This window comes from Eretmochelys imbricata, chromosome 5 (assembly GCF_965152235.1).
Source record: "Eretmochelys imbricata isolate rEreImb1 chromosome 5, rEreImb1.hap1, whole genome shotgun sequence".
Classification (NCBI taxonomy): domain Eukaryota; kingdom Metazoa; phylum Chordata; order Testudines; family Cheloniidae; genus Eretmochelys; species Eretmochelys imbricata.
The window spans coordinates 93,793,820-93,818,514 of record NC_135576.1 but is presented as its reverse complement, the minus strand read 5'-3'; the positions used below and the strand labels follow the sequence as shown (position 1 = coordinate 93,818,514).

The 24,695-nt window shown below is 40.8% G+C and overlaps 1 protein-coding gene across 4 annotated transcripts in view; it reads left to right on the top strand.

Moving 5' to 3' along the window:
• Positions 1 to 660: 660 nt before the first annotated feature.
• Positions 661 to 24,695, top strand: part of LOC144265185 (transducin-like enhancer protein 4) — a 120,833-nt gene continuing 96,798 nt past the window's right edge. For all 4 annotated transcript variants that reach the window (XM_077817546.1, XM_077817545.1, XM_077817544.1 and 1 more), the window contains exons 1-4: positions 661 to 1,652; positions 2,504 to 2,601; positions 3,870 to 3,933; positions 5,271 to 5,315. In XM_077817546.1, the coding sequence (XP_077673672.1) occupies positions 1,608 to 1,652; positions 2,504 to 2,601; positions 3,870 to 3,933; positions 5,271 to 5,315 (252 nt within the window). In that variant the 5' untranslated portion in view covers positions 661 to 1,607. The remainder of the gene's footprint in view (positions 1,653 to 2,503; positions 2,602 to 3,869; positions 3,934 to 5,270; positions 5,316 to 24,695) is intronic.

Here is a 24,695-nt window from a genome sequence, read left to right as displayed (position 1 = left end):
AGGGCGACCACATCCCTTTCCCCCTCCAAACCTTCTCTCCTGCCACCACCCAGCGCACAAGATACAGCAGCAGCAGCCCCAGCCACCCCACGTTACTTTGATTGACAGCTGAACAAATGTTTCCCCTGTTCGAACGCCGGCGCTAGGAAACGTCAGCGATCTCAAAGCTCCACCTCGGGCAGGGAGAAGGAGCGAGGAAATGGAGGTGTGGCCCATCGGATAAAGCAGCATGATTGGCTGTCACGCGGAGAGACGTCTGGTCCCCACGTGGGAACTCGGCCCTGAGCCGCACACCCTCCTCAGACCCGCTCGCCCATTTGTCAGCCGGGAAATGATGGGCACTAATACAGAACGGCGATTAATGTGTAGCCGCTGCTGATTGGTCGCCGGCGACGCCCTTCATGGGAGGAGCAAGAGGAGGGGGTAGCTCCGGGGAGGGGGCGGGGAAGGAGGGCTCGCTTTGCCTGATGGTCGTTGCAGTCTTTTTGACTGCACTTTGCAAGCTAGGCGGGGGGGAGGAAGCTCCCAGCTGAAACGACAACTCCCAGGATGCCTCGCGGCCCCCTTGTCTTCCGATGGTTGTGAATATGTATCAGAATGTTAATGATTTGCTGCTGCTAAATTTGGTCAAAGAAGTCACCTCGCCAGAGCGCGTTGTTAGAGCTGCTCGGAGCGGCGTTGGGGAGGCGGCGGTGGCTGCTGGCTTTGGCGATCCTGTTCTGGGGCTGCGACTTGCAGGAGTTTGCGGGGCGAGGAGGGAAACAGCAAAGACCAGCGAAGAAGAGCGCGTTTCTTCCCCCCGGCCGCGCTGGGAAAAGCGGGAGGGAGGGCGGCGAGCTGGTGAATGGGAAAGAGGAGAAACATCACAACAAAAGGTTCCTGCACTTGAACCTTTGAAAAGCAGCGACTCCGTGCAAGGCGCAGAAAAAGCCAGGCGCAAACCCGACAACAGTTTTTTCCAACCAGGAGTTTTTCTCTTCCGACAAAGGAAAGGAGGGTTTTTTTTTTTCCTTTTTTTGGACGGGATAACGATTGAGACCCATAAAAGTTTGCAGCCGGGAGACGCTGCGAGAGGGGTGTTTTGGGGGGCGGAATTCGGAAGCCGGGGCGAGTGGAGTTTGTCTTCTTCCGTTCCTCCCCGTCTAAGGGGGCTGGCTCGGCTCGCGGGGGAGGAGAAACCCCCTTGGAGCGGTGGGGCGCTAGGAGAGGGACCCGCCGAGCGCGGAGACCTTGGGAGAGGGACCTGCCGGACGCTGGGGTAGCGGGTGAGGAAGCTCCAGGACACGGGGCTCTGCCGACCGGACAGGGGCCGCCGGGGCTGCCGTTCCAGCCGCCACCATGCCTGCCCGCGAGTGACAGCCCCTGTGGAATGTGGCAGCGGTCCCCTTCGGCCGGGGACAGAGCCGCCGCCGCCGCCGCGCGTCCCTCCTCTTGTGTGTTCGCGCGAGTCCCGCGGGCGGGGGAGTTCGGGGGCAGCCGGAGACGCTCCTCAGAGCGCTAGCGCCGGGCAGCCCTTTCCTCCTCCTCCTCCTCCTCCTTTGCATTGTTGCCATTAAAACCAATGAACCAAGCTGCTCTGGCCAAAAGCACCAACTAAATCGGTTTGGATGATTCGCGATCTGAGCAAGATGTATCCTCAAACCAGACACCCGGTGAGTAGACACGAGGCGGGGGGTGACACTTGTATGTGGCTCCTGGTTTGTTTCCCCCCCTGCCCTGAGCCTTGGTCCCCAAAGGAGAGGGGGGAGGGCTGCAACTGGGAACAATCAGCACAATACACCACGCCAGCCTTTCTCCCGCTGCCCGCTTGCCTCCTGCTTGGAGAAAGCAAACGAAAAAAGGGGGAGAGGGGGGAGAAACAATTGAGTTGTAGCCATTTTCTTATTGTTGTCTTTGGCTTTTCAGGCTCTCCAGTGTAACGATTTTGCCGCTTGTAGTTACGATCACTCCGGTCTTTTACAGAGTCAAAGGCAAACTAAAGCGAGAAGGAGGGACTGAGGGTTCCAGCTCTTAATCTGATTCTTATTATCCCCAAAGTGTATTCCTTCTCCAGCAGCTCCCGCGGAGGGACCTGCGATTTCCTCTCCTCTGCCTCATCTCTTCGCCCTCCCTCCACATTCACCCCAGTTTAGCAGTAGGGTCACAGACCCCCGCACCCGCTCCACAAGCCTGACAGTTTGATTACAGGGTTGGTGGGTGGGGAGGGGGACAGATGATCCAGACATGACTGCCTCCCTCTATTAGAGGTCCGTAAAGGTGCGGGCAAGGCTGGAGCGGGCTTGTGTATGTGCGTAAAGGGCGAGGGACTTTTATGTTTCAAAGAGGAAACACTGGTGTGTGCGTGCGTATGTAAAGTCGGTGAGTTTTAATACCCTTCGTCCTTACTGCTGTGTGAGTGACCCAGCTCCCTTAAACGCACCGGGCTGGGCATGTGTGTGTGCGTCTCTGGGACTGGCTTAGATGAGGCATAATTAAAACCTTTCATAATGATCATTATTTTTAGGCACCGCACCAGCCTGCTCAACCCTTTAAATTCACAATTTCCGAATCCTGCGATCGGATTAAGGAGGAGTTTCAGTTTTTACAGGCTCAGTACCACAGGTAATGATGTTTACTTTCCCTGATCCTCGTGTTTGCTTAGCTCTTGTCACTTTTTTTTTTGTTTTGTTTGCAAAGGTGTGAACATGTGTGGATTGCTTTTGGTGTCTTGGGGGTTGTTTTTTGTTGTTTTTGTTTTTTTGCCTCCTCCCAAGCGGAAAGACAGGTTCCCAGCCCTGCTAGACCTGTGTCAGGAAGCCAACATTTCCCCCTCTCCAATAGTCTGGAGCTGTGACTGTTTAGATGAGGGGGATTTCAAAATGCTGTGACTGTGATTTCAAATGTCTCATTGAAACATGTTGTTAAAATAGTTTGTCAGAGACTCTTAAGAACTGATGAAGAATTAATCTAAAATGTGGGAGTCTCCCTCCAAGTGAATGAAACTTGTCCTGTTGGACGCCCAGACATAAATAAAAGATCTGCAGTTGGGAGGATGAAGCGACTAGGAAAATGCTTTGAAGCTGGAGACTTAGAAGAATCAAATGTCAAATATTGGAAATAGTGTGGTTTTCTTTCTTTCTTTTTTTTTTTTTCCCCTTTCTATTTTTGGGGTGGATCAAGCCAAGGGAAGCCATTTGGTTGCTTCTGGTATTCTTCTCTTGACCTAGCTCCTTCATGCCTTCCCCTGAAATGTTGAGTGCTGATAACCTGGAAGCATAGCTGGTGAGCTAGTCAATTAGCTTTAGGGTAGAAGAGCATTTTATTCTTCAAGTGAGGAATGACTTATCACAAAATTGTTTTGTGCACTTTTGAAAACAAAACAGCCAAAGACGGTTTTGATGTCAATGGGACGATGTGCAAAATTTTCTTTACAATTTCATCAACAGAAAAACAAACAGTGTTTTTCCCTTGAAAAGACATCATTCCCTACAAAAATGATGGTAGTCAAAGTAACTAAATTATGTGTGTGTTTGTAGGTGATTTTTTTTTACATTTTTAATATTATAGATACTGACCTTCATAAGAAGCATTTTTCTATGAACCAATCTACTTTTTTCAGAGTAAGATACATTTTTGATGTATACTGTACCATGTATACTGTACCATATACATTTGGCTCATGATAGGAGGATTTTGCACAATACTTGTTGAAAGGGGAAACTAACAGGACTCCACCCACAAACAATAGCTTGGACTTACATTTTTATTTATATTTTGCAGAAGATGACTCGAAAGGAAAGTAAATGTGTGTTCAAAAGGATGTAAAACTAGCATTATGTAGTACTGTACTCATGTATTTTATTTATTTTATTTTTTAATGTCTTGAACAGTTTAAAGCTAGAATGTGAGAAGCTGGCCAGTGAGAAGACAGAGATGCAGCGACATTATGTTATGGTAAGCAAGCTGCATAACAAATTCAAAATGTGTCTTAGTTTTGTGGACCAAAACAAAAATACATTCAGATAGATTATGATGATAGCACTGCTACAGATGAGTTTACATCAGTGTTTCCATTATAAGCCCTTACTTTCAGGGGGTTTTATAACCTGCTTTTAGAAATTCGTTTCTGCTTCAGATTTGCCTTTCAGTGTTTAAGTATATGGGAGTACTAACAGGAAACCTGTTAGTCTGTTAAAGACATACCCGAATTAATAGGCATAGCTTTTGCTGCTTTTTTTTTGTTTTGTTACTTCCCACTCCTGTCATTTGTCCATAATGTGATTTAGGTCAATCCTTTTTATTTATTTACTTTATTTATCTTTTTATGAAGGGACAGAACCAGGAATTTTAGAAGCCTTAGATCTTTGAAAAAATATTGCTTGTGAGCTGTTGGTTCATACTGTCAGTGGTCTGAGCTGTAAAAAAAGGATTTCCCCCATAGTTGTGGTTTGTATGGTAAATAACTTGCATATAAAGAAGGCTTTAAATACATAATTGCACAATGGATCATGACTACAGCAAAGGAGCTGTTTCTGACTGCCCTCTTGTAAGTCTGAGGGAATAGTTTGTTTTCCATGTGTACATGACCTATAACACAAATATTTACAACAAAGGTAAATAACCTTAAACCCTACATTTACCAAAAGCACAAGTATTTAGTTAAGTCTCACATTTTGTCCTTCCCATGCCTGATGTGCCTAGGTACTGGAGCACATACGTTACTGACATTACATGCTGAACTGAGCTCCCAGCGATATTGAGACACAACAGGAGATATTAAAAATTGAATGTCTGCTTTAACTCTGAATTTCCTTTTTATTTTATTTTTTTGCAACCCTTTTATTACATTTTAGCATTTTGTGTTTTTAATTTAAAATATTGAATAAACTGTCTGCATGATGTTGCTGATTTATGTACATGTCTGGTTCCTAGCACTTCGGGCATTTTTTTTTTTTTTTTTTTTGCATCTTTAATGTGTACTAGGGTGCAAAATTTAGAGCATTTCCCATATATTTTCACCATTTCTCATCTTTGACTCCAATTGTCAGGTGTTTTTAGTGTTGTGTTGTTTGTGTCTGTTACTTATAAATTTGACATGGAGCAATGCAGAGCTAAAAGCAGAGGGAAAAATAAGATGTTGGGAAATTCCCCTTCTAATTTTGGGAGGTTGCAAATATTGGTAATTTTTTTTTTGTATATAATATGCTGTTATAGCTGCCATTCAAACTGAATATTGGAAGCACTTGTATGATTACAGGGTCTAACAGAATCAATCTTTCCTTTTTTCTTAGTATTACGAGATGTCCTATGGGTTGAATATAGAGATGCATAAACAGGTATGCAAACATTTCACTGTGTGAGAAAGTTACATATCAGTCTAATTTTAAAGTAGGAATCTATGTTCTGTGACCTTGTTCAATTGCACATTTAAGTGGTTGAATATTTTTTTTTGTGCACTGTGGCGCTCTGGTACCTCACTGATGGGTTCAGTATAAGAACTTAAAGAGGTTATTGTGTCTGTACCTCATCGTGCATTATTTCCACATGAATAAGAAGCCTGATTCTGTTACACTTACTCACATAGTCTCATTGTAGTAAATGGGACTACTTTTGTGAGCTGGGATTATGTCCATGAGTAAGGATTTGTAAGTAAGGTTTGTAGGATCAGCGCTATCTAAATTCTGAGCTTTGATTTTAGGCAATTTATACTTTTTGGAGCCAAATTTACCTTCTGAAAATTAGGCATCAAGGCAAAAGGCAGTATACTCTGTGTATGGAAAAGGGACTGTTATCTTTAAACAGTGAAACTGGAACGGGAGGAAATTAAAAAGTTCGACACAAGAAATGGATGCAAAACCACGTACTGGTCCCTTGAGACTACTTACTTGGACCTTTATACAGAAATTGTGTCCATTAGTTCTCAAAACTCTACAGGGTAAATAAGCTTGCTATGAGGATGTTATAAGGGGTCAATTCTGTGCCTTGAAATCTAGCAACTAGGCCAGGATTAGGATCATGGTGTAAATCAGATTTTTAAAATTCATTTAATTTTGGGCTTCAATCATGTATGGAAGAGAATGAAACAAAGATATGACTTCCTTTTTGTAGAGTGAAAACTGCTTACTTGGTGTTTACTCAGAAGTTTTCTAAAATGAATTGCTGCTTTTAATTTGCAAGTGTTGCTGGATAATGTAAACAACAGAATTGAATGGATGGGAGAAGAAACAGAAATTTGTACAAACCAGTTTAAAAATGTTCAAAGTGTGGGATTTTAAACTTTATTTTGAGTTGTGGAAATTAATTTTTTTTATCTTGTTGAAAGCTGTCAAATACTGGTGAAGTAGTCAAATACTGTTTGTTTTTGTTTTTGTTTTACATTAGCATCCCGAGGCACCAGTTATGGTTAGGGCCACAACATAGTAACACCATAGTAGGCACTATACATCACAAACACAAAGAAAGAGAGAGTCCTTGACTCAAGGGGTTCTCAGTCCAAGACTTCAGTCCTTCAAAGACACGTGTGTGTATATAACGTTACACATGTGAGTAGTCCTGTTAAATTTGGTGGTACTAGTCAGTGAGTGACGTTAAGCACATGTGTAATTCTGCAGGATCAGGACCTACTTTAATTTAAGATTCAACAAGTGGGTGCAACAAACACTTGAAAGGAATAGGGGGGCATATGGACCACTAGGGTAACAGTGATAAGTTTATATGGGCCTTATCCAAAGTTCATTTGAATCAGTGGAAAGACTCCCATTGACTTCCTCAGGTTTTGGATCTGCTCCTCAATGCACAGCTAGGTGGTTTTGAGTAAAATTTTTAAAAAGTAAATTGTTAGATATAAAAACAATAAACACAATAGGTGACCTACAGAGATTTTTGGATTCCTATCTAGCACTTGGCCATAGGCATTCCAAGATAACCATTGCAGCCAAACGTTAAGAAATCAGTGAAGTATCTAGAAATACAAAGGATTTAAATGTGTGTGCACTTAAACCTATATACACTTAGCAAAAACAGCCAAGATCTAAAGTCAGTAATTATATTGCTTAGAATTAAAAACAAAAATTTGATTTTTTTTTTTTTTTAAGTATTCAGTTTCAGAAATGAGATACTGTTATAATGCTGGGAACTTTCACAGTATTCTGAAGAAATTACACATTTAACATGGGGCTTACTAAGGGCTAAATTTAATTAAAATACAGTTTTTCCATTGTTTTTATTCAGATTAGTAATGAAGGCCCAGATTCATAAAGGTATTTAGGCTCCTCCAAAGGAAGCTAGGAGCATAAATACGTCTATGGATCTGGGCTGTAAACGCTGCACCCAAAACACTTTAATACTTTATCAAATGCTGGTGACTCAAATGAATTACAGCTAAGAAACTTACTCGCTATCGCGCTGAAATCTTATCTCTGTGTCTTACATGGCTCCTGTTCTGTCGTTGTGCTGGCTTTTTTGTTGTGTGTCCTCCAACATGAAATCTTATAACTAATGTCACAGCGTTTCTCTCCTTTTCTCTTGCTGGTGTAGCAACCACAAAATATTTCCTGTCTGTCCCTATAACTGTAATAGTAAGACCCAATTTCTCATCGTAATCCCTGATAGTCTTTCCTATAGTGTGTGTGTGTGAGAGAGAGAGAGAGGTACTTTCAGGCTTCCACCTTAAATTTTCCTTTCGTTTCCTCCTCCCCCAATCTTCAAATTCTACATAGTTGAAATAGAGCAATTCCCCTCTATTCGCCCCCCCCCCTTTTTTTTTCTTCCTAAATTGAATCATATCAAAAATCCTGAGGGCAGTTTATCACATTATGAAATACAGACAGCTTTGCAAACCACCTACTTATTATATTCCCCCCCCAGCACAGAGGCATATCTGTCTTTATTTGTTTTCCTAGGCAGACAGCCTTGATTCCTCTTAGCTTCTTTTCCAGATGTACTCACTGGATGCCCTTGTAATGGAAAGCAGGCAATAATGCAGTGAAGTTGCCCTGCGGCGTAATTGGGCCTAGTTCTCCAGATCAGGTTAGGCTTATTCACTTATTAGATTTGCGTCTCAGAGGGTTCAAGAGTAGGACTCCCTGGAGTCCTTGGAAGTACCCTAGTAATTGGTGGCCCTGATATTTGAAACCTTTGTGTATTTTTCTGTTAAAGCTTCTGTTCTTCTTGGCTGCTCCCAGCCGCAGTGTATTTATTTTTAGAGAAATTTTTCATTTGAACAGAAAATGATGGCTGTGATGGAGTCATGACTCTGACTTAGCAAATTGATAGAAGGATAAACACACACAGCAGTGACAGTGTGGGTGCATGTGTGATGGGGAGGGGGGAGTGATAGATTCTCCTCCCGCCCCTCCTGTGATGCTCATCATCAGTCATCCTGTGTTGATTTTGATAGAAGACTATTAAAGTGAAACCTATGGGGAATTTGTCATTCTGAAAGGAAAGCTAATGTAATTAGTACCAATTAAAGTACATTTAGTAAATTGGATTTAATCTTAATTAAGCCTGCATAATGTTGCCAATTTTTAACAATTATGTTTGAGAACATAATTAATTTAAATTTTGGTAACTGAGTAAATAGCATTAGACTGGTAGAATTTCATATATATATATATATATATATATATTTTTTTTTTTTTAAGAGAAGTATGGGGTAGGTTACGACATGTGGCATTAAAGCTTAAAATAGTAGCCTAATTTCTGGAAATCTCTGCTAGGATCAATAGAGCTGAGCAGACAAATTTAGAAGAAATAGCAGAAAAGTTACACGCGGTTTTGGATTGTAATGTGAAACAATGCTTCCCTACACCCTTAAGGCCTAGTAATAAAGGGGGAAAATGGAGTATAACTTGAAAATGGCTGTTTCTTGCTAAACTGTCTTATCATGGATTCTTTAAAAAAGTTAAGGAGGTGGTTGTGGGTATCCATTGATGTGCTGTTCCTGACTCTTAATTTTGTGCTGGTTTTTGCTGGTCATCTAATATTTAGAATTAGGGGTTTTTAATCACATGGTCGAGTTCATTTAAATTTCTGTGATCAGACATGAATTCTGACAGATGTAATCCAATATTAGTGATTATCATTTAAAATAAGTATCGGTATTTAGCTATAGACAGCAAACGTTTTAGTGGGATTGGTGGGGAAAATTAACTAGGGTAAAAATATCTCATCTCATTTTGAGTATGTTTTTAGAGATAGTAAATGTAAAAGGCGGTGCCTTCTTTCAGTTACATTTCTGCTGTTTAAAAGGAATTCTCAGGGGAAAAAATTGTGATATCACTTTTTTTTAAAAGAAATTTCAGCTCTCAAGAAGCTGGATATTAAAATATAAATGAAATATTATTTTTTTAAAATCACCGTAAGTCATCTCCCCTGTCCTCCCCCGTACCCCCTGAGCCCCAATTTCACTCCAATCCATGTAAATTTTATTATAAGACTTGAGCAACAACTGTTTGAGTGCTGCTAAAATATTAATTGAATAGAAATGAAAGGGCTCTACTAGCTGATGGGATATCATAATCATAGCTGCAGTAGTCGATGGTAAATGATGATAAATGACATTAGGAACCTTTTAGCAAACTGTAATAACTACGAGAAGGGAAGCAGTATGGATTTGCATTATATCTGATACCCTCTAGTACCAAGTGGATTGCCAATACTGCTTGTTTAGCATTTTCTAAGGGCAATAGGATATTGATTTCTGACTTACAAGGAACAGCTCTATTTTCACCATTGAAAAGTATTGCAGGTTGTTAAGAAGAAATTGACTTGAAGAGGCCTGACTGCTGCCCATCATGGAGCAAATAAAGCAAAACTGCCGAAGCATGGTGGAGCAGCGAGATGGGGCCCTCAGCAATTTGTTGCTATTAATTTACCATGCTTGACAGCAAATCAATCGGCATCTACTTCATCTGCTGGAGAAAATGCTGTCCAGGGCAGATAAAAGGCCCTGTGTGGTACAGGGAATAGACTGGATTGGCCAAACGGAGGCTGCAGTTAATGTGTAAATAAGTGAAATCAAGGCCACTGTTGCAGAGGAAGCTGTTTTTAATTAGGTTGGGGCTTTATAGTGAGCTATTTAAGAAAGTTTTATAGAGCTTGGAGAGTAAGAGGAGATTTATTGCCAGCTGAGCTAATATATGGCTTGTATGACATCCTAGCCTTGAGTGTGCTTGCTTCTTGCACCTTTAGTAAATTGTTTTGGTAAAAGGGTAAAGATGGGAATCAATTTCTTTAATTTAGGGCTAAGTTGTGACTATTTTTCATCTTCATGGCCATAAAATGCATATATCACTGAAAATTGTTTTGTGTATATATGCTACATATATAACAGGAAAGCGTTTGGTTTTTAAGGCAGGGGATTGGACTCTTTATATTTTTTTATATATATATATATATATATATATATATATAATAAAATCTTAGGAAAAAGTTAGCCTGTGATTGAATGTATACTATCTTTCATTCGAAGAATAGCTGGAGAACCAACTAAAATTACACTGGCTAAATTTGCTCTCCATTGTAAACAGTAGGAAAGATTTAATAGAGATACAAGCAGTGGGTAGTCAGAATTGAGCTGGAAAGCTTCAAAATAAGAGAGATTTAGAAGTGAAATGTTGAAGATTGCAGCATTGTACAATGCTGTTAAGGGAGAATAGCCTACTTGTGACTTTTTTCCATTAAAGTTTCAAAATATAAAAAGTGGATTGACCAATCAGTTTGACAACCAAACTTTATCTGTCCTAGTTTAAGTTTATTCAGCCTACTCAGTGAAGCCAGTGTAGTTAAATAGCTCACCCATCTATTTGGATAAGAAATTTAGAAATATGTAATACCTTGGAATTAAAACAAAAAACATCTCTCACCCTGACTGCCAAGTCATGAGTTTGGTGGGCCCCATGTCCTTTGACCAAATAGATGTTACACTACCCTCCTCTGGTGCGAACCTAGCAAAAAGTTTGCCCCTTGCCACGCCAGAAGAATGTGTGTTTTAAGGCAAGCCCTTGTGTTTCATCATGGTCTTTTCATTGACGAGGAAAGAAAAAAAACAACAACAAAGTTTTAAGTATCTTGGCTGTTCAGACAGATGCTTAAGACACAGGAAACAGCATAAAACATTCTGAGCAAACTTTTAAATTAAGACATACGTTTTGTTTTTACTGTCAGCAAGGCATTACTCTGTAGCGCTGAAACATAAAAGCGTTCTTTTCTCTTGGAAAGATGCTGATTTGCTTTAACGCTGCCTCATTTTTTGTGTCTGTGTGGGGGGGGGGGGGAAGAGGGGAAAATTGGTAGTGAGTCCTATCATTAGGTTGTCCAGCACTTTTATAATAGAAAGATTCTTACAATCTTTCTTTGAGAAGCTCTAACACCTCCATTGTTTGCAGCCGGCACTAGGAACCTGTCAGGGAGAAGAGGCCCTGTTTTACGCAAGGGCTTTCTTTGCTATATGCAATTCCATTCAGCTTTATATGAGTTATAAACTGTTAAAGATTGCCCTTTCACTTGTATTGCTTGTATTCTCTGGGAAAATATTGGCATCCAAACTAAGAACTAAACATGAACATTCTAAACAGCCAGATCCATTTTACTGCTGCCACTGCAGGTTGAAAATCACTGCTCTACAGGGAACACCTGGGAGCTTCCAGAGCAGGTGTAATAGTGAAGATGAGTGTGAGCTGGGTTGGGACAGGCTGTTCACTTCCCATGGGGGCACCACTCTGGGCAAGAACGTCCCTCTTCAGATCCTCATTCAGTGCACAGAGTAGATAAAGGGGGCATAATTAAGGTTGCACCAGCAACTTTAAATTTGACATTTTAAAACTTGTTGTATACTTGAGCTAAACTTTTCTGGTATGTGATGCTTTGTGTTGTGTTTGTGTAGTTGTAAATAAAATTGGAGATTTTATATATATTGTAAGCCCCTCAGGGCAGGGATTTTTGTTTTCCTTTTTCTTTTGTATAAAGAGGAGCACGTGTTTATTGCTCAGTATATACATGTGCTAGTTGACTAGGTTAAGTAAAACAAACAAACAAGTGACTTTTCTTCACTCAAATACCAAAGCATATATAATGCTCTGTTTCTGGATACAGAGGACACAGACTTGATTTAGTTTTTATTTTATGTTTTAGGCATGTCACTTGCTGGCGGGATATACTTAAATATTGTGTAAAATAATTGAGAATCACATAGATCGCCATTCTGGGCCAGTTTGTGAATGATCTGATTGTGATCATTACAGAAATCACTTCTTTACTATCCACAGATTGAGCACATCTACTACTGTCATTGGGTCCCAGAAAGTCCTCTCATCCATGAGATGATGGATGTGAAGGGATTAGGAGAAAGATAACTGATACTTGTGTTAACTAGCATAATTACCATTTTTTTTGTTTTTGTGACTGGAAAACTTAGTTGAGGCTCTATTTAATTTTAGAGATCGAATCATAGGAATGTAGGGTTGGAAGGGACCTAAAGAAGTCATCAAGTCTAGCCCCTGTTCTTAAATCCTCCAATAATGGGGATTCTACAGCCTCTTTTGGAAGCCTAATTTAGAGCTTAACTACCCTTATAGTTAGAAAAAATTTCCTAATATCTAAGCTAAATTTCCCTTGCTGTAGATTAAGCCCATTATTCCATGTCCTACCACCAGTGAACATGGACAACAGTTAATTCCCTGTCTGTTTTTTAACAGCCCTTAATGTATTTGAAGACTATTATCAGGTCGCACCCCCATCAGTCGTCTTTCTAAGGACTAAACACGACCAGTCTTTTAAACCTTTCCTCAGAGGTCAGGTTTTCTAAACCTTTTATCATTTTTGTAACTCTCCTTTGGACTCTATCCAATTCTGGGTGCCACCATCCTGGTTTACAAAGGATGTGGACAAATTGGAGAGAGTACTCTGGCTGAGGTGTTACAGTGAGAGAGAAGCAGTACAATTACTTCCTATGTCTTGTATATGACATTTCTATTAATACAGCCCAGAATATTAGCCTTTTTTTTTTTTTGCAACTGTATCATGTTGTTGACTCATTCCCTTTGTAACCCATTATAACCCCAAGTTCCTTTTCAGCAGTATTAGCACCAAGCTAGTTATTCCCTATTTTGTAGTTGTTCATTTGATTTTTCCTTTGTAAGTGTAGTACTTTGCACTTGTCTTTATTGAATTTCATCTTATGGATTTCAGACCATTTCTCCAATTTGTCAGGGTCATGTTTAATTCTAATCCTGTTTGCAACCCCTCCCATTTTGGTGTTATCTGCAGATTTTATAAGCATACTGTTCACTCCATTATCCAAGTCGTTAATGAAATACTGAATAGTACAGTACCCTGGACTGACCACTGTGGGACCCCTCCTCCCCTTTTGGCAGTGAACCATTGACTGTTTTTTGAGTATGGTCTTCCTTCCTTATAGTAATTTAATCTAGACCACGTTTCCCTAGTTTGCATATGAGGATATCATGTGGGACTGTGTCAAAAGCCTTACTAAAGCAAGATACATCGCGTCTTCTGCTTTCCCATATCCACTCGGCCAATAACCCCATTAGATTGGTTTGGCATGATTTTTTGTTGACAAATCAATGCTGGCTATTCCTTATAACCCTATTGATTGGAAAAATAATGGAACACATTATTAAACAGTTATTGAAATTAGGCTGACTGATCTATAATGAACTAAAAAGTAAACATTACAACTTAAATTTTGAAAGAATAAAGCATTTTGAAGGATAATTTTTTGTTTTTGCACTGATTCAAAGCCACTTTCATGGTAACCCTATTTCCTTGAACTTGAAATACAAATTATTTAAAATTAGTTGAGGCACACACACTGTGTGTTCTTCAATATTGTGTGAAGGATTCCAGTAAAATAGGAGCAGCTGTCTATAACTTTTATTAATAATTTTGTTTATTTAAAACGTGTATGTAGTTGGTTGAATATGTAAAAAATGGTAAGCAGAGCTTTACATAGCTTTTGTTTGTTCTGGGTGTGAGATTTAGACCTTGTGGAGTCTTCTTTCCAGGCTGAGGAAAAATGCATAATTTTTTATCTTGGAAGACTAATGGGGTGTTATTACTGAGAGGTTTAAATACACAAATGTGTCAGGCAAGTCAAAATTACAGTCCCCACAGTAAATTTGAATTGGTCCCTTTTGAGGCTATGCATTTGTATGGTATACACTATTGACCAATGTTAAAGAATCATGAGTCAGGTCCCAAAAAATCAAGATACTGTCTTTTAAAAATCTAATGATTTTAAAGCCAATCAAGTTTGACTTTGTTTTATTTGCCTCCTGGTTTTTGAGTCTTCAGGTTTCACTCAGCTCACATTTCAAGCTTTTCTCCAAGAATCTCATGTAATCTGCTTGTGTTTAGCAGGCAGAGGTTTTAATTAAAACATCAAATTTTGTAAGATTCACAATAAAATCATGAGAGTTGGCAACACTGGGTATGTGCTGTTAAAATGTAAGGAAATTGCTGTCTTGTCATTATTTCTTGCACTTTGAAAACATGTGAGGCTTTAGTCATTTAAGAAATAAAAACGTAAAAAATATATTTTCTACCCTTTCTTGTTCACTCCTGTATTGTAAGTGGTTTTATATCTTGTGCTGCCATGACATTCTCCGCAGTTCTGCTTTCAGTGGTAGAAAGAAGCATGCATAGCATGCATGGTAAGGTACTTGATCTTAGCTTCTTCCTGTTGCCTTGCCTAAATGGGCTCTCGGCAGGATTTCATCCAGCCAAAGATTTTTGACATTTGCTGGACTGTATTCAACTTCTTCAAAGGAGAAAAACCTGTTACTCTTGTGTTTTGGGATGTGGAACATTGGCAATGAAAATTTGTGTTTCTGTTTTCTTGTATTTGCTTAAAACCTCCACAGAGTATCTCACACTTGAGCAGAAGTCTGAGTATCTCATTCAGCCTATGCACAGTGTACTGTTTGCATACTAATGTCCTGCCACCAGATTCAGTTTTTGGCTTGCACAGTGTAGTGTTTATTCGCTGAAAGCATTTTTTTTTTAAATTCCTTTCATTCCTCTTAAAACAAACACAATAAACCTCTAACTTACTTACCATGTATCTCTGACCGGATTCCCCTAGTGTCTATATTGCCTCTTGCCCACTGTCTGTTTACGGAAGAATTTGAAAATGCCAAAAAAAACCCAGACCGGCACCTCCACCAACAGCATAAAACCTGGGAGCAATAAGTAGTCAATAGCACTCTAGTACTCCCTGGAATCACCAGACTAGCATATAAGGAATATGGTAATGCTGCTGTTAATCCATCACCTGTTTTTTCAGCTGCATCCATAGCTAGTGATGCAGATTTACTGTCTTGGAAAGGCACTTTTGAAAGCAGAGGGACCCCTTTCCCTTTCTCAGATTTGAACCCAGAATCAACAAATCAAAATACAAGAGGGCCAACATATGCTCTCTGCAAAGACTTAATAAAACATTTTGGCACTTGTAGTCAGTGACAGCCAAAGCTATTTAGAATTTAATACTGGAGAGGGCTGGAAAGGCGGAGTGGTGGGGGGAGGGAAGCAGCTCTAGTCTATATCTGCTGTGTAAATTGAGACAGAAGGCTTCCTGAAAAGTAATTTGTGGTGTGGCTGGGTGTGTGACAGCAGAGAAGGGGAAATAGGGACTGAATTCCAGGGCCGCAAAGCCTCCATAGCAGTGTGCTCTTTTGCATAGATAAACTGTAAGATAAGGGAGATCGTGGTGTATTAATTTCTCTACTCAGCAGGTCTGAGCCATTCTGAATGGTCTTTTTCCCCACAGCTACTTACTGGTTGTAACCATGATTGTTGTATTAATATAATTGTGTTTAAAATTAATCACAACTATTGTTGGAATGACTGCATAGCTTGGAAATTAGGGGGAGAAGAATTTTGATCTTTCATATCCCAGGGCCTCTTTGATTCACTGCAATAAAGATTTTACTTTTTAAAATATTGCTCAAGTTCTGAAACACAGGTAGCTTGGGAGTGGACTTTAGACTTAGAAGGGCTAATCACCAGGAATTATATCTCATTCATCTTAGTTTAGTGCTTGAGGAATTGCTCCTGCATCCTGTTTAACAATTGCTTTCCATTTTACCTTCCTCTGAGAAAGGGGAGGAACCAAAGCAATTCTCAAATCTCAGCCAGTGAGCAAAGATTAATCAAGGTACTCATGTTAATCACCCATCCCCTATTCATGTCCTTTCCTACATACTAGCATGGATTTTTTTTCAGTAGTCCTTCATGTTTAGCTTTGCTTTTAAAGCAAGGATAGTCATAGTTTCCCTTCCACTCATGCAAGCAGGGAGGCCAAAATCATTGCAGCACAGCTATGGGGTGGGGAAAACCTGGTCTGTCCTATGCTTATCTCCCAGAGATCTCAATGGAAACCACTCCATCAGAGCTTCAGTTTCAGACCTCTTCCAAGATTTGGAGCCAGAGCCCGGACAGAGGGGAAACACTGAATTCCTCCTCCATGGCATGCTTCCTTGCTGAACCTGGAGATTCTGGGTGGATTTCTGATGGTGAAATCTCAGGAAAGCCACTCTAGTACAGCTGCCCTGCAGCCAACGGATCTGTGGCAACGTGGGTTCTGAAGGATCTTTGTGGTGGCACTGTCCTTTATGCCAGATGTCCAAAGATGTGGGTCCCCCCCCTCATTTATGAGAGACTATGGGTTATACATTTTGGAACTGTTAACCTTAATTCTATTGGTATTTAACCTCCTTCCCCCTCCCCCCCCCACCCTCTTTTGAATCAAGTTAAAAAAAATCTTGTAATTGAAAGCACAGTTCTGGGACTGGGAAAATCTGGAATCCTTACCTGTGTCTTGTTATGAACTCTCGGTGTGTGACCTTGGCAAATCATTTAACTTCTTTGTGCATCTGTTTCAGAAAGGGGGAGTAATAATATTTATATGACAGGAGGCATGTGAGGCTTAGCTGGTTAACATTTAAAACTGCTTTGAAGTCCTCCAATGGAAGGTGCTCTAGAAGTGAAAAATATGAATTGAATATATATTTTTACAGGGGGAAGGGAGGACATATTTTAAAATGGCTTAAATTAGTGTTCACTTTAAAACACAGTCCTTGAGCACGTATACTGCTATCAAATTGTATTTAGTGTCATGGCCAACAATGTCACCCTATACTTTATATCAGTGATGTGTAACACTAAAAACACTTACTCTTCTGTCTTCTACCAAGTGGATTTTGGGGGGAGAGGAGAGTGTGGGGAAATGGGAGACGCTAATTTGAAGATTCATTCCCTGTCCAAATGTAAAAACAGACAAAGGTGTAAGTCGATCAAAAAGTCCATGCTAGATTCTTGGTCTTAGGAGAAGACACAGAACAAGGAACAACTGGAGGGAATTATTGATAAGTTTTCACCTCACGTCTCATATGTTCCTGCAGTACCATTCCCTCTGACAATTCTCCAGCTTTGAAAGAGGGCACTGTGTCACTGTGTGATACAACTGAATGTAAAGGGAACTAGGATGAGAGTCCACCACGACAGCACTACTGCCTGGTTTATTTAATTTCAAAAAGTATGTGACATGGTACAAAATACACCTACTTTTAAGATATCGGTCCACAACGTTTACCAAAAGACTGGATAGGCTTTATGTGCACCGTACACTACATATGTTTCAATCAGTGCATTAGGAGATTGTCTGTCTGGTTTAGTCTACATCCTCTCTTCGTCAGTTCCACCCAGTGGTTAATGGTTATACAAGGGAAGTAATGCTGCTGATGAATCTATAAACCAGACAGCATGTGGAAATGGGAATTCTTCACACATTTCATAGAATCATAGAATATCAGGGTTGGAAGGGACCTCAGGAGGTCATCTAGTCCAACCCCCTGCTCAAAGCAGGACCAATCCCCAGTTTTTGCCCCAGATCCCTAAATGGCCCCCTCAAGGATTGAACTCATAACCGTGGGTTTAGCAGGCCAATGCTCAAACCACTGAGCTATCCCTCCCCCAAATGGGAGAACCATATAGGTTCTGCATATCCTGCTGGATAATGTGCGTGGTGTTTATCGTGCTCATAATTGCCGCGGTAATCTGAGTGGGCACCATGTTCCCATTGCTATGGCGTCTGCGCTGAAAAAAGACACGAAACGATTGTCTGCCATTGCTCTGACGGAGGGAGGGGCGACTGACAACATGGCTTACAGGGTTGGCTTACAGGGAATTAAAATCAACCAAGGGGGAGGCTTTGCATCAAGGAGAAACAGAATGGCGCCCTCAAGAATAGAACTCAAAACCCTGGGTTTAGCAGGCGTTGATTTCACGGAGGGAGGGAGGGGGGAGAAAATGAATACAAAACAAATCTGGTCTATTTCAAGTTTTGATCCACTTCATCTATCTTTATACATCTTGCTGGTTCTAGAGTAAATTTTAACAGTTCTTTGTCTGACTAACCTATATCACCCTCATCGCTGTGGCATAGGATTGTGGTTTCAACTGCAAGAGTGGCAGCATAAGAGACCTCTTGTTACCTGCTGTTGTCCTGTCTGCCACATCCTTAAAATCTCTGAGACCATTCTGCTTGTGTCATTTTTGTCTAAAACCCTATTGTAACAGAAATTGCAGTTGCATTTTTGCTTAAGTTTTCTCACACTGAATGTAGATACAGAGGATGCTAGCACTGCAAGCTTCTCTCTCAGTGTGGCCAACCTGAGTCTGAGAAGGAGCCTGAATTTACCAATGTACATTGCCAAAGAGCCACAGTAATATGTCAGCTCTTCCCTTGCTCCCAGCACCTCCTGCCCACCAGCAGCCCTGCCAGTCGGCGCTTTCTGCTCCCTCCCCCCACCTCCCGATCAGCTGTTTTGTGGCGTGCAGCAGGCTTTTGGGGGGGGAGGAGCGAGGGCAGGCTCAGGGAAGGGGTGGAGTGGGGGCAGGGCCCATGGCAGAGTCAGGGGTTGAGCAGTGAGCACCCCCCAGCACGTTGGAAAGTTGGCGCCCATAGAAGGAGCCGCATGTGGCTCCGGAGCCACATGTTGCCTACCCCTGTTCTAGCTCATTCTCTGGAATGTGAATGGAGTCCAAATGAGAATATATAGGAGGTGGGATTTTCTGAGGTTGTGTGTCTCTGTTGTACTGGAAGAGAAGGAGCCACGTTTGAATATATCAATATGTTTTTTCAAACAGGCATTAGCAACCTCATTGTGCCCTCTCCCATACTCTTCGCCAACTCTAGGACATGTCTGCACTTACAGCACTGCAGCTGTAGAGCTTAGTGAAGATGCTACCTACGCCATCGGGAGAGCTTTAGTAGCTGTGTCGATGGGAGAAGCCCTCCCATCCACATAGCGCTGCCTACAAAAGGGGTGGAGGTAGGTCAATTTAACTGTGTCAGGGTGTGGAAAATCTATACCTTTGAGTGATGTAGTTATACCAACATAAGTCGGTAGAGTAGACCAAGCCTTAGTTACTTACTTTAAAGGTCTTTCATTTGCAAAATACAAACGTTTGAATTCTCCCTCTCTTTAAGAAGGTCTTTTCAAAAGCAAATCTACAATGGAATGGATTTGTGTGCCCTACCTACAAACAAAATAGTATACTCCTAGTGTAGGTGCAATCGACCCAGCTCTGTTTTATGTCTGCAATTCAGTTGCTATTTTTTTGTGGGGGGTTTTCTTTCTACATTGATTCTGATAGATCATTGTGGACTAGTGAGAAGACTCGTGGGATACTCTTAGCCTACATACTTGTAAAGGAAAATAACCCCTAAAGCAGGGATGGGCAAACTTTTTGGCCCGAGGTCCGCATCAGGGTTGTGAAACTGTATGGAGGGCCGGGTAGGGAAGTCTGTGCCTCCCCAAACAGCCTGGCCCCAGCTCCCTATCTGTCCTGTCCCATTTCCTCCCCCCGACTGCCCACTTCAGAACTCCCGACCCATCCAACCACACCTGCTCCTTGTCTCCTGACTGCCCCCCGCCTGCTTTACCATGCTTCTCAGAGTGGCAGGAGCCCGCAGCCCGGCAGGAGCGGCAGGCCAGAGGGCTGGCGGCATGGCAGCGTCACTGAGGGGGAGGGGCCGGGGGCTAGCCTTCCCGGCCAGGAGCTCAAGGGCTGGGCAGAATGGTCCCGCGGGCCGGATGTGGCCCACTTCTGCCCTAAAGTGTACATTATATTGGGCATCATAAGGTTGATCTAAATCTGTGGTGGAAGGCTGGTGACTTAAAGCTATAGATGCAAGAAATGACTCTTGAAATTAGTATGGGGTACGTGAGAAAGCTTCTGTGGTTTTCTTAGGAAAACGGAGTACTGTCACTTGCTTATCATTGCAAGTTCTAATTTTGTGGCACAAATGAGTAACTTTCATTATGAAATAGTGCTTATGTCTTTCCTCTAAAGATCTTGATGCATCGTGCATCTGTAATGTTAATGTTTGCTAACTGCTGGATCATTGTGGACTGGGAACTTGGGAGACCCAGATTCAATTCCTTGCACCACCATAGACTTCCTATGTGACCTTGGGCAAATCACTTGGTTTCTCTGTATCAGGTTTGAAAGGTATGTAGGTGCCTACATTTGCAGATAGGTACCTGGTGGGATTTTCAGAAGCACCAAAGCGGATTAGGCACCTAACTCCCATTGATTTCAACAAGAGTTTGGCGCTTACTTGCTTAGGCATACAGATTTTCAAAAGCACCTACCTGCATTTGTAGGCACCTAAACACCTTTTCAAATCTGGGCTTCTGTGCCTCATTTCCCCATCTGTAAAATGGGGATAATAGCATTTTCCTACCTCAGTGGGGTTTTCAGGACTGATACATGAAGGAGATAGATATTACTGTAATGGGAGCCATATAAGTGCCGTATGTAGAATCAAGCCTCTCAACACCACTGAGTAGTGATATATTTATATGTAGATTGTAACTTAATTAAGGTAGGGGCTTGTTGGTGAATGTCTACACAGTGCATTGCACAATGGGGCCTTGATTTGTGACTGGTAGATGGTAGTACAGTACAAATAATTGAGATGGGAAAAGTAGGCTTTTTCATTTAACTTTTCTGTGCCTCCGTATATTTAGCCACAGTTAGCCCATGGCAGTTTATAGTGTATGTTGCCGGTGTCCAGATACCCAGTTCCTTGCTTTAACCGATAGTTAACATTCCTCTCATTCATTTAAAAACCATGGAGCTGTAACTGACTCTTGCTCTATTTCTTATCTTTGCAGGGGTTAATGTGGAGAATAATTAAAACTGTAAATAAATCTCCTTTGTTGTAGGGCAACAGGGAAGACCACAAATCTTAGTCGAATACATGTGACTTCAGTTTGAGTCTTTCAGAAGTATTTTATGATCCCAAAATGCATAAAAAATTTCAACGTGGTACTGCAAAGAGTTATACTTAAAAAGTTAGTCTTGGGACTGCTTTGCCTGTGGCGTGGGAGGAGGGAGATTTGATATTATAGTGATTTCATTGTGTATTGCGTGAGTGTTATACTATGAGGTCTTCATAGATAAGCACTGATGATGCATTTTTGCTTTTGAAATTAACAGGTAGTGAAAGATGTTGGCTTGATAGATCTGAAGCTCTCTCTTTAACCACCACTGTGAGCTTTCCCACACTGGTGATACTGTGTCTTAAAGTTGTCAGGGGCCTACTTCTAGGCATAAGAAGATCAGTCTTTGTATCTGGTCATCACTTGGCTACTCTGCTGTGAAGGGTGCTAAATTAGGATGTGAAACAGTTATGCGTTTGGTACTGTCCTCTCCCTAGTATCTGCTAATTTGCATTATGGCCCTGTCTATGTGGTCACAAAAAAAAGCTTAATCTATGACCAGATATTCTTAAAGATGTTAAAGGGGGGTTTCAATAAAGTTGAGTGACTCAGTTGAGAATCACACCTTTTTGTCAGTGTAAACAGGGCCTATGTCTAGATGGTGAGTTTAGAGCTTCTACCTTACCTGGCTCTGTGTGTGTGTGTAAAAGTGGGCATTTTTTTATTTGTTTCCTCTGCCTCTACATATGGAACTTTGTGCAGTTAGAATAGTGAAAACTGACTTCCTGCAAAAGCATTCTATAATTTTTAAATTGGATTATTTTATATTTAAGGTTAATATTTTCCACCTTATTTTCATATCCCTTACTGAAACACACACAAACAAAACATACTCTGAACTATCTACAAGTTATCAAACCCACTTTCCTTCACATCACTCTTCCCTTTTTTCTTTGAGTAACAGGTAGTGAATGTTCATAAATAGGTCTGCAAACAATTTATAGGTAGTTCAGTGGTTTCACATTTCCACATCATATGGTCCACCTTTTTTAACATAATCGGACTAAGTCTCTAGTTGTAGTAGGAAGGTGGCATTTATGAAAAGGAATAATTATAGATGTACAAAACAATCTGAAAAACAATAGACATAGCCTTCATGGATTTGTGTGTGAATAAAATATATTAATGTTGAGGTGTAGTTTTCTATAAACACTTGACTGAAACCTTTTCAGTTTGTGACTAAGAGGGTGGCAAGATTATAGACCTAGCTAAATAAAGATGAAATTAACAAGACCATAGGCTACATTTTGGTAAACCATAGTATTACTCAGTGGCAAAAAGCCACAGAAGCATTTTAAAAAAAAAAAAAGTGCGGAAATGTGGTTTTGCTGTCTGTCACGCAGTCTGCTGTAACTGACAAAACATATGTTGTCTTATGGTGTGTTTTCAAAGTCTGACCACAGTATTCAGTTTTCTTCATCCTCCTCTCCCTTCTTTTCCCCTGGCAGTATAGCCACAGTTAATTTTTGGCAGACTGAGTTTATTTTTTTAAGTTACTTTAAGTTTATTATGGAGTAACAGCATATCATAGTTTATCAAACTGTCTTTGGCTGAAAGTATTACTCAGAAACTTACAACTAATACAGATCTTGATGCTAACTTGAGAGGTGAAAAGTTTATTATGTGATTGATAGCAGTACACATTTGTTGCAGTGTGGTGCAAGAAGTGAAACAGAGTGCCTTCCTAGCCTGAGAAAAGTATCGGTATGTGTCACAAGATGCGCAGTTTGCAGAGAGTAGTATTGTGTGGTTTGCTCTTTTAACTGTGCTTTGTTTTACCCTTTATCTTAAAATGAGGAAAGGGAGTGAGGGTTATTTCACTGTTCACGAAAGGTCTCAGTTCAGCAGATGTGGGCACTGCAGCACTCTAGCCACAGAACTGATATAGTATAATTAGTGGGAGTGCAAGTACCCACCATCAGTGTTTCTCAGTTCTGAACTAAAGAGGCCACTGGAATGGTGGTAGAGCCAGAGAGAAAGAGCCGTAAAGGCTGAATTAGACTGAGACTGTTTTGAGAATCCCTTTTTACAGTGATTGCTTTTGTGACAGTGACACGCATCCATTGGGACTTAAGCTGAGACCACCCACTTCACTACCCGTAGGCCAAGTATCTTGTTTTTTAAACCAATTTTATTCTGAGATATTTAACCAATTTGCATAAAATTGATTTATTAACCATTAGCAGCTGTTTACAATTGACCTTACTCTTCCTGTTCTGGACATGTTTGCTATAGTCTACCTGCAGGGGGTTTAGTGAAGAGTATATGTAGTATGGATCTCATTTTCTGAGACAAAAATATTCATCTGAAGTGTAGTATAGCTCATGATGTTGCTTGAAACAAGTTGTGATCCAGTAGTGAGTAGGTCATGGCTCCATAAAACTTTAATGGATTGTACATGATACAGTTTATCCACTTCTTACATGGCCAACTCCATCTGCCTCCTACTTCTGCTCTGTTTGTTTTAAAGCATTTTCTTTTCGGTGTAGGTTTATTTATTTATTTTATTTTTAATTTAAGTTGAAATCTATCTGAAAACTACAGTCATATCATTTAAAGAAAAGGTCATTTAGTGTTGCTGGACTCCGAGTGTGTTTTGGCAGGAGTTTTACTGGGAAGGGCTATTCAGAGGAATTGAACATCAAGATGTACTGGATGTAGCCAAGTGTGCTGGACAGTACGTTTCCCGAATGTATTTCAACATTCATCACATACAACTGTCTTCAATTTTCTTTTTGCAAGCTTGCCTTTGTCAGAAGGTTAAAAATCTGTTATCTACAAAACAGGTTATGCTTCACACTTTGATAAACTGATTGAAAGTAAAAATTCCTGGCTTTTCCCTCTCCCCAATTTAGGCAAAAATAGTGAAAATTATAGAAAGCTGCAGCCACACAAATGTTGAAATCCAAAGCAGAAACAATTTAACAGAAGTAATTCTGATCTATGGTGATTATGATATTTTGAACCATGACCACTTTGAGGGGCAAGATTTTCAGCCAGTGCTTATACTGGATTTTTAAACACTTTTTTAAAAACAAACAAAAAAAGCCCTCAGAAATGCAGCATTCTACTATGAGCTAATAGTCTCAGGACACATTATTATGTTTACATTTTAGCTGGAAAATGAGAGTCAGGCCTGGTCTTCACTAGAAAATTATGTCATTTTTCAGTCAGAGGTGTGAAAAATCCTCACCCCGAGTGACTTTGTTAAAATGACCTAGACAGTGCAAGGTTGACAGAAGAATTCATCCATCGACTTAGCTATCGTTTGTCAAGGAGGAGGATTACCTATGCCGATGGGAGAACCCCTCCTTTAAGCATAGGAGGTGTCTACACTGAAGCACTGCTGTATTGTTTTAAGTTTAGACAAGCCTTTAATCAGTTTCATTTTCATGGCCCATT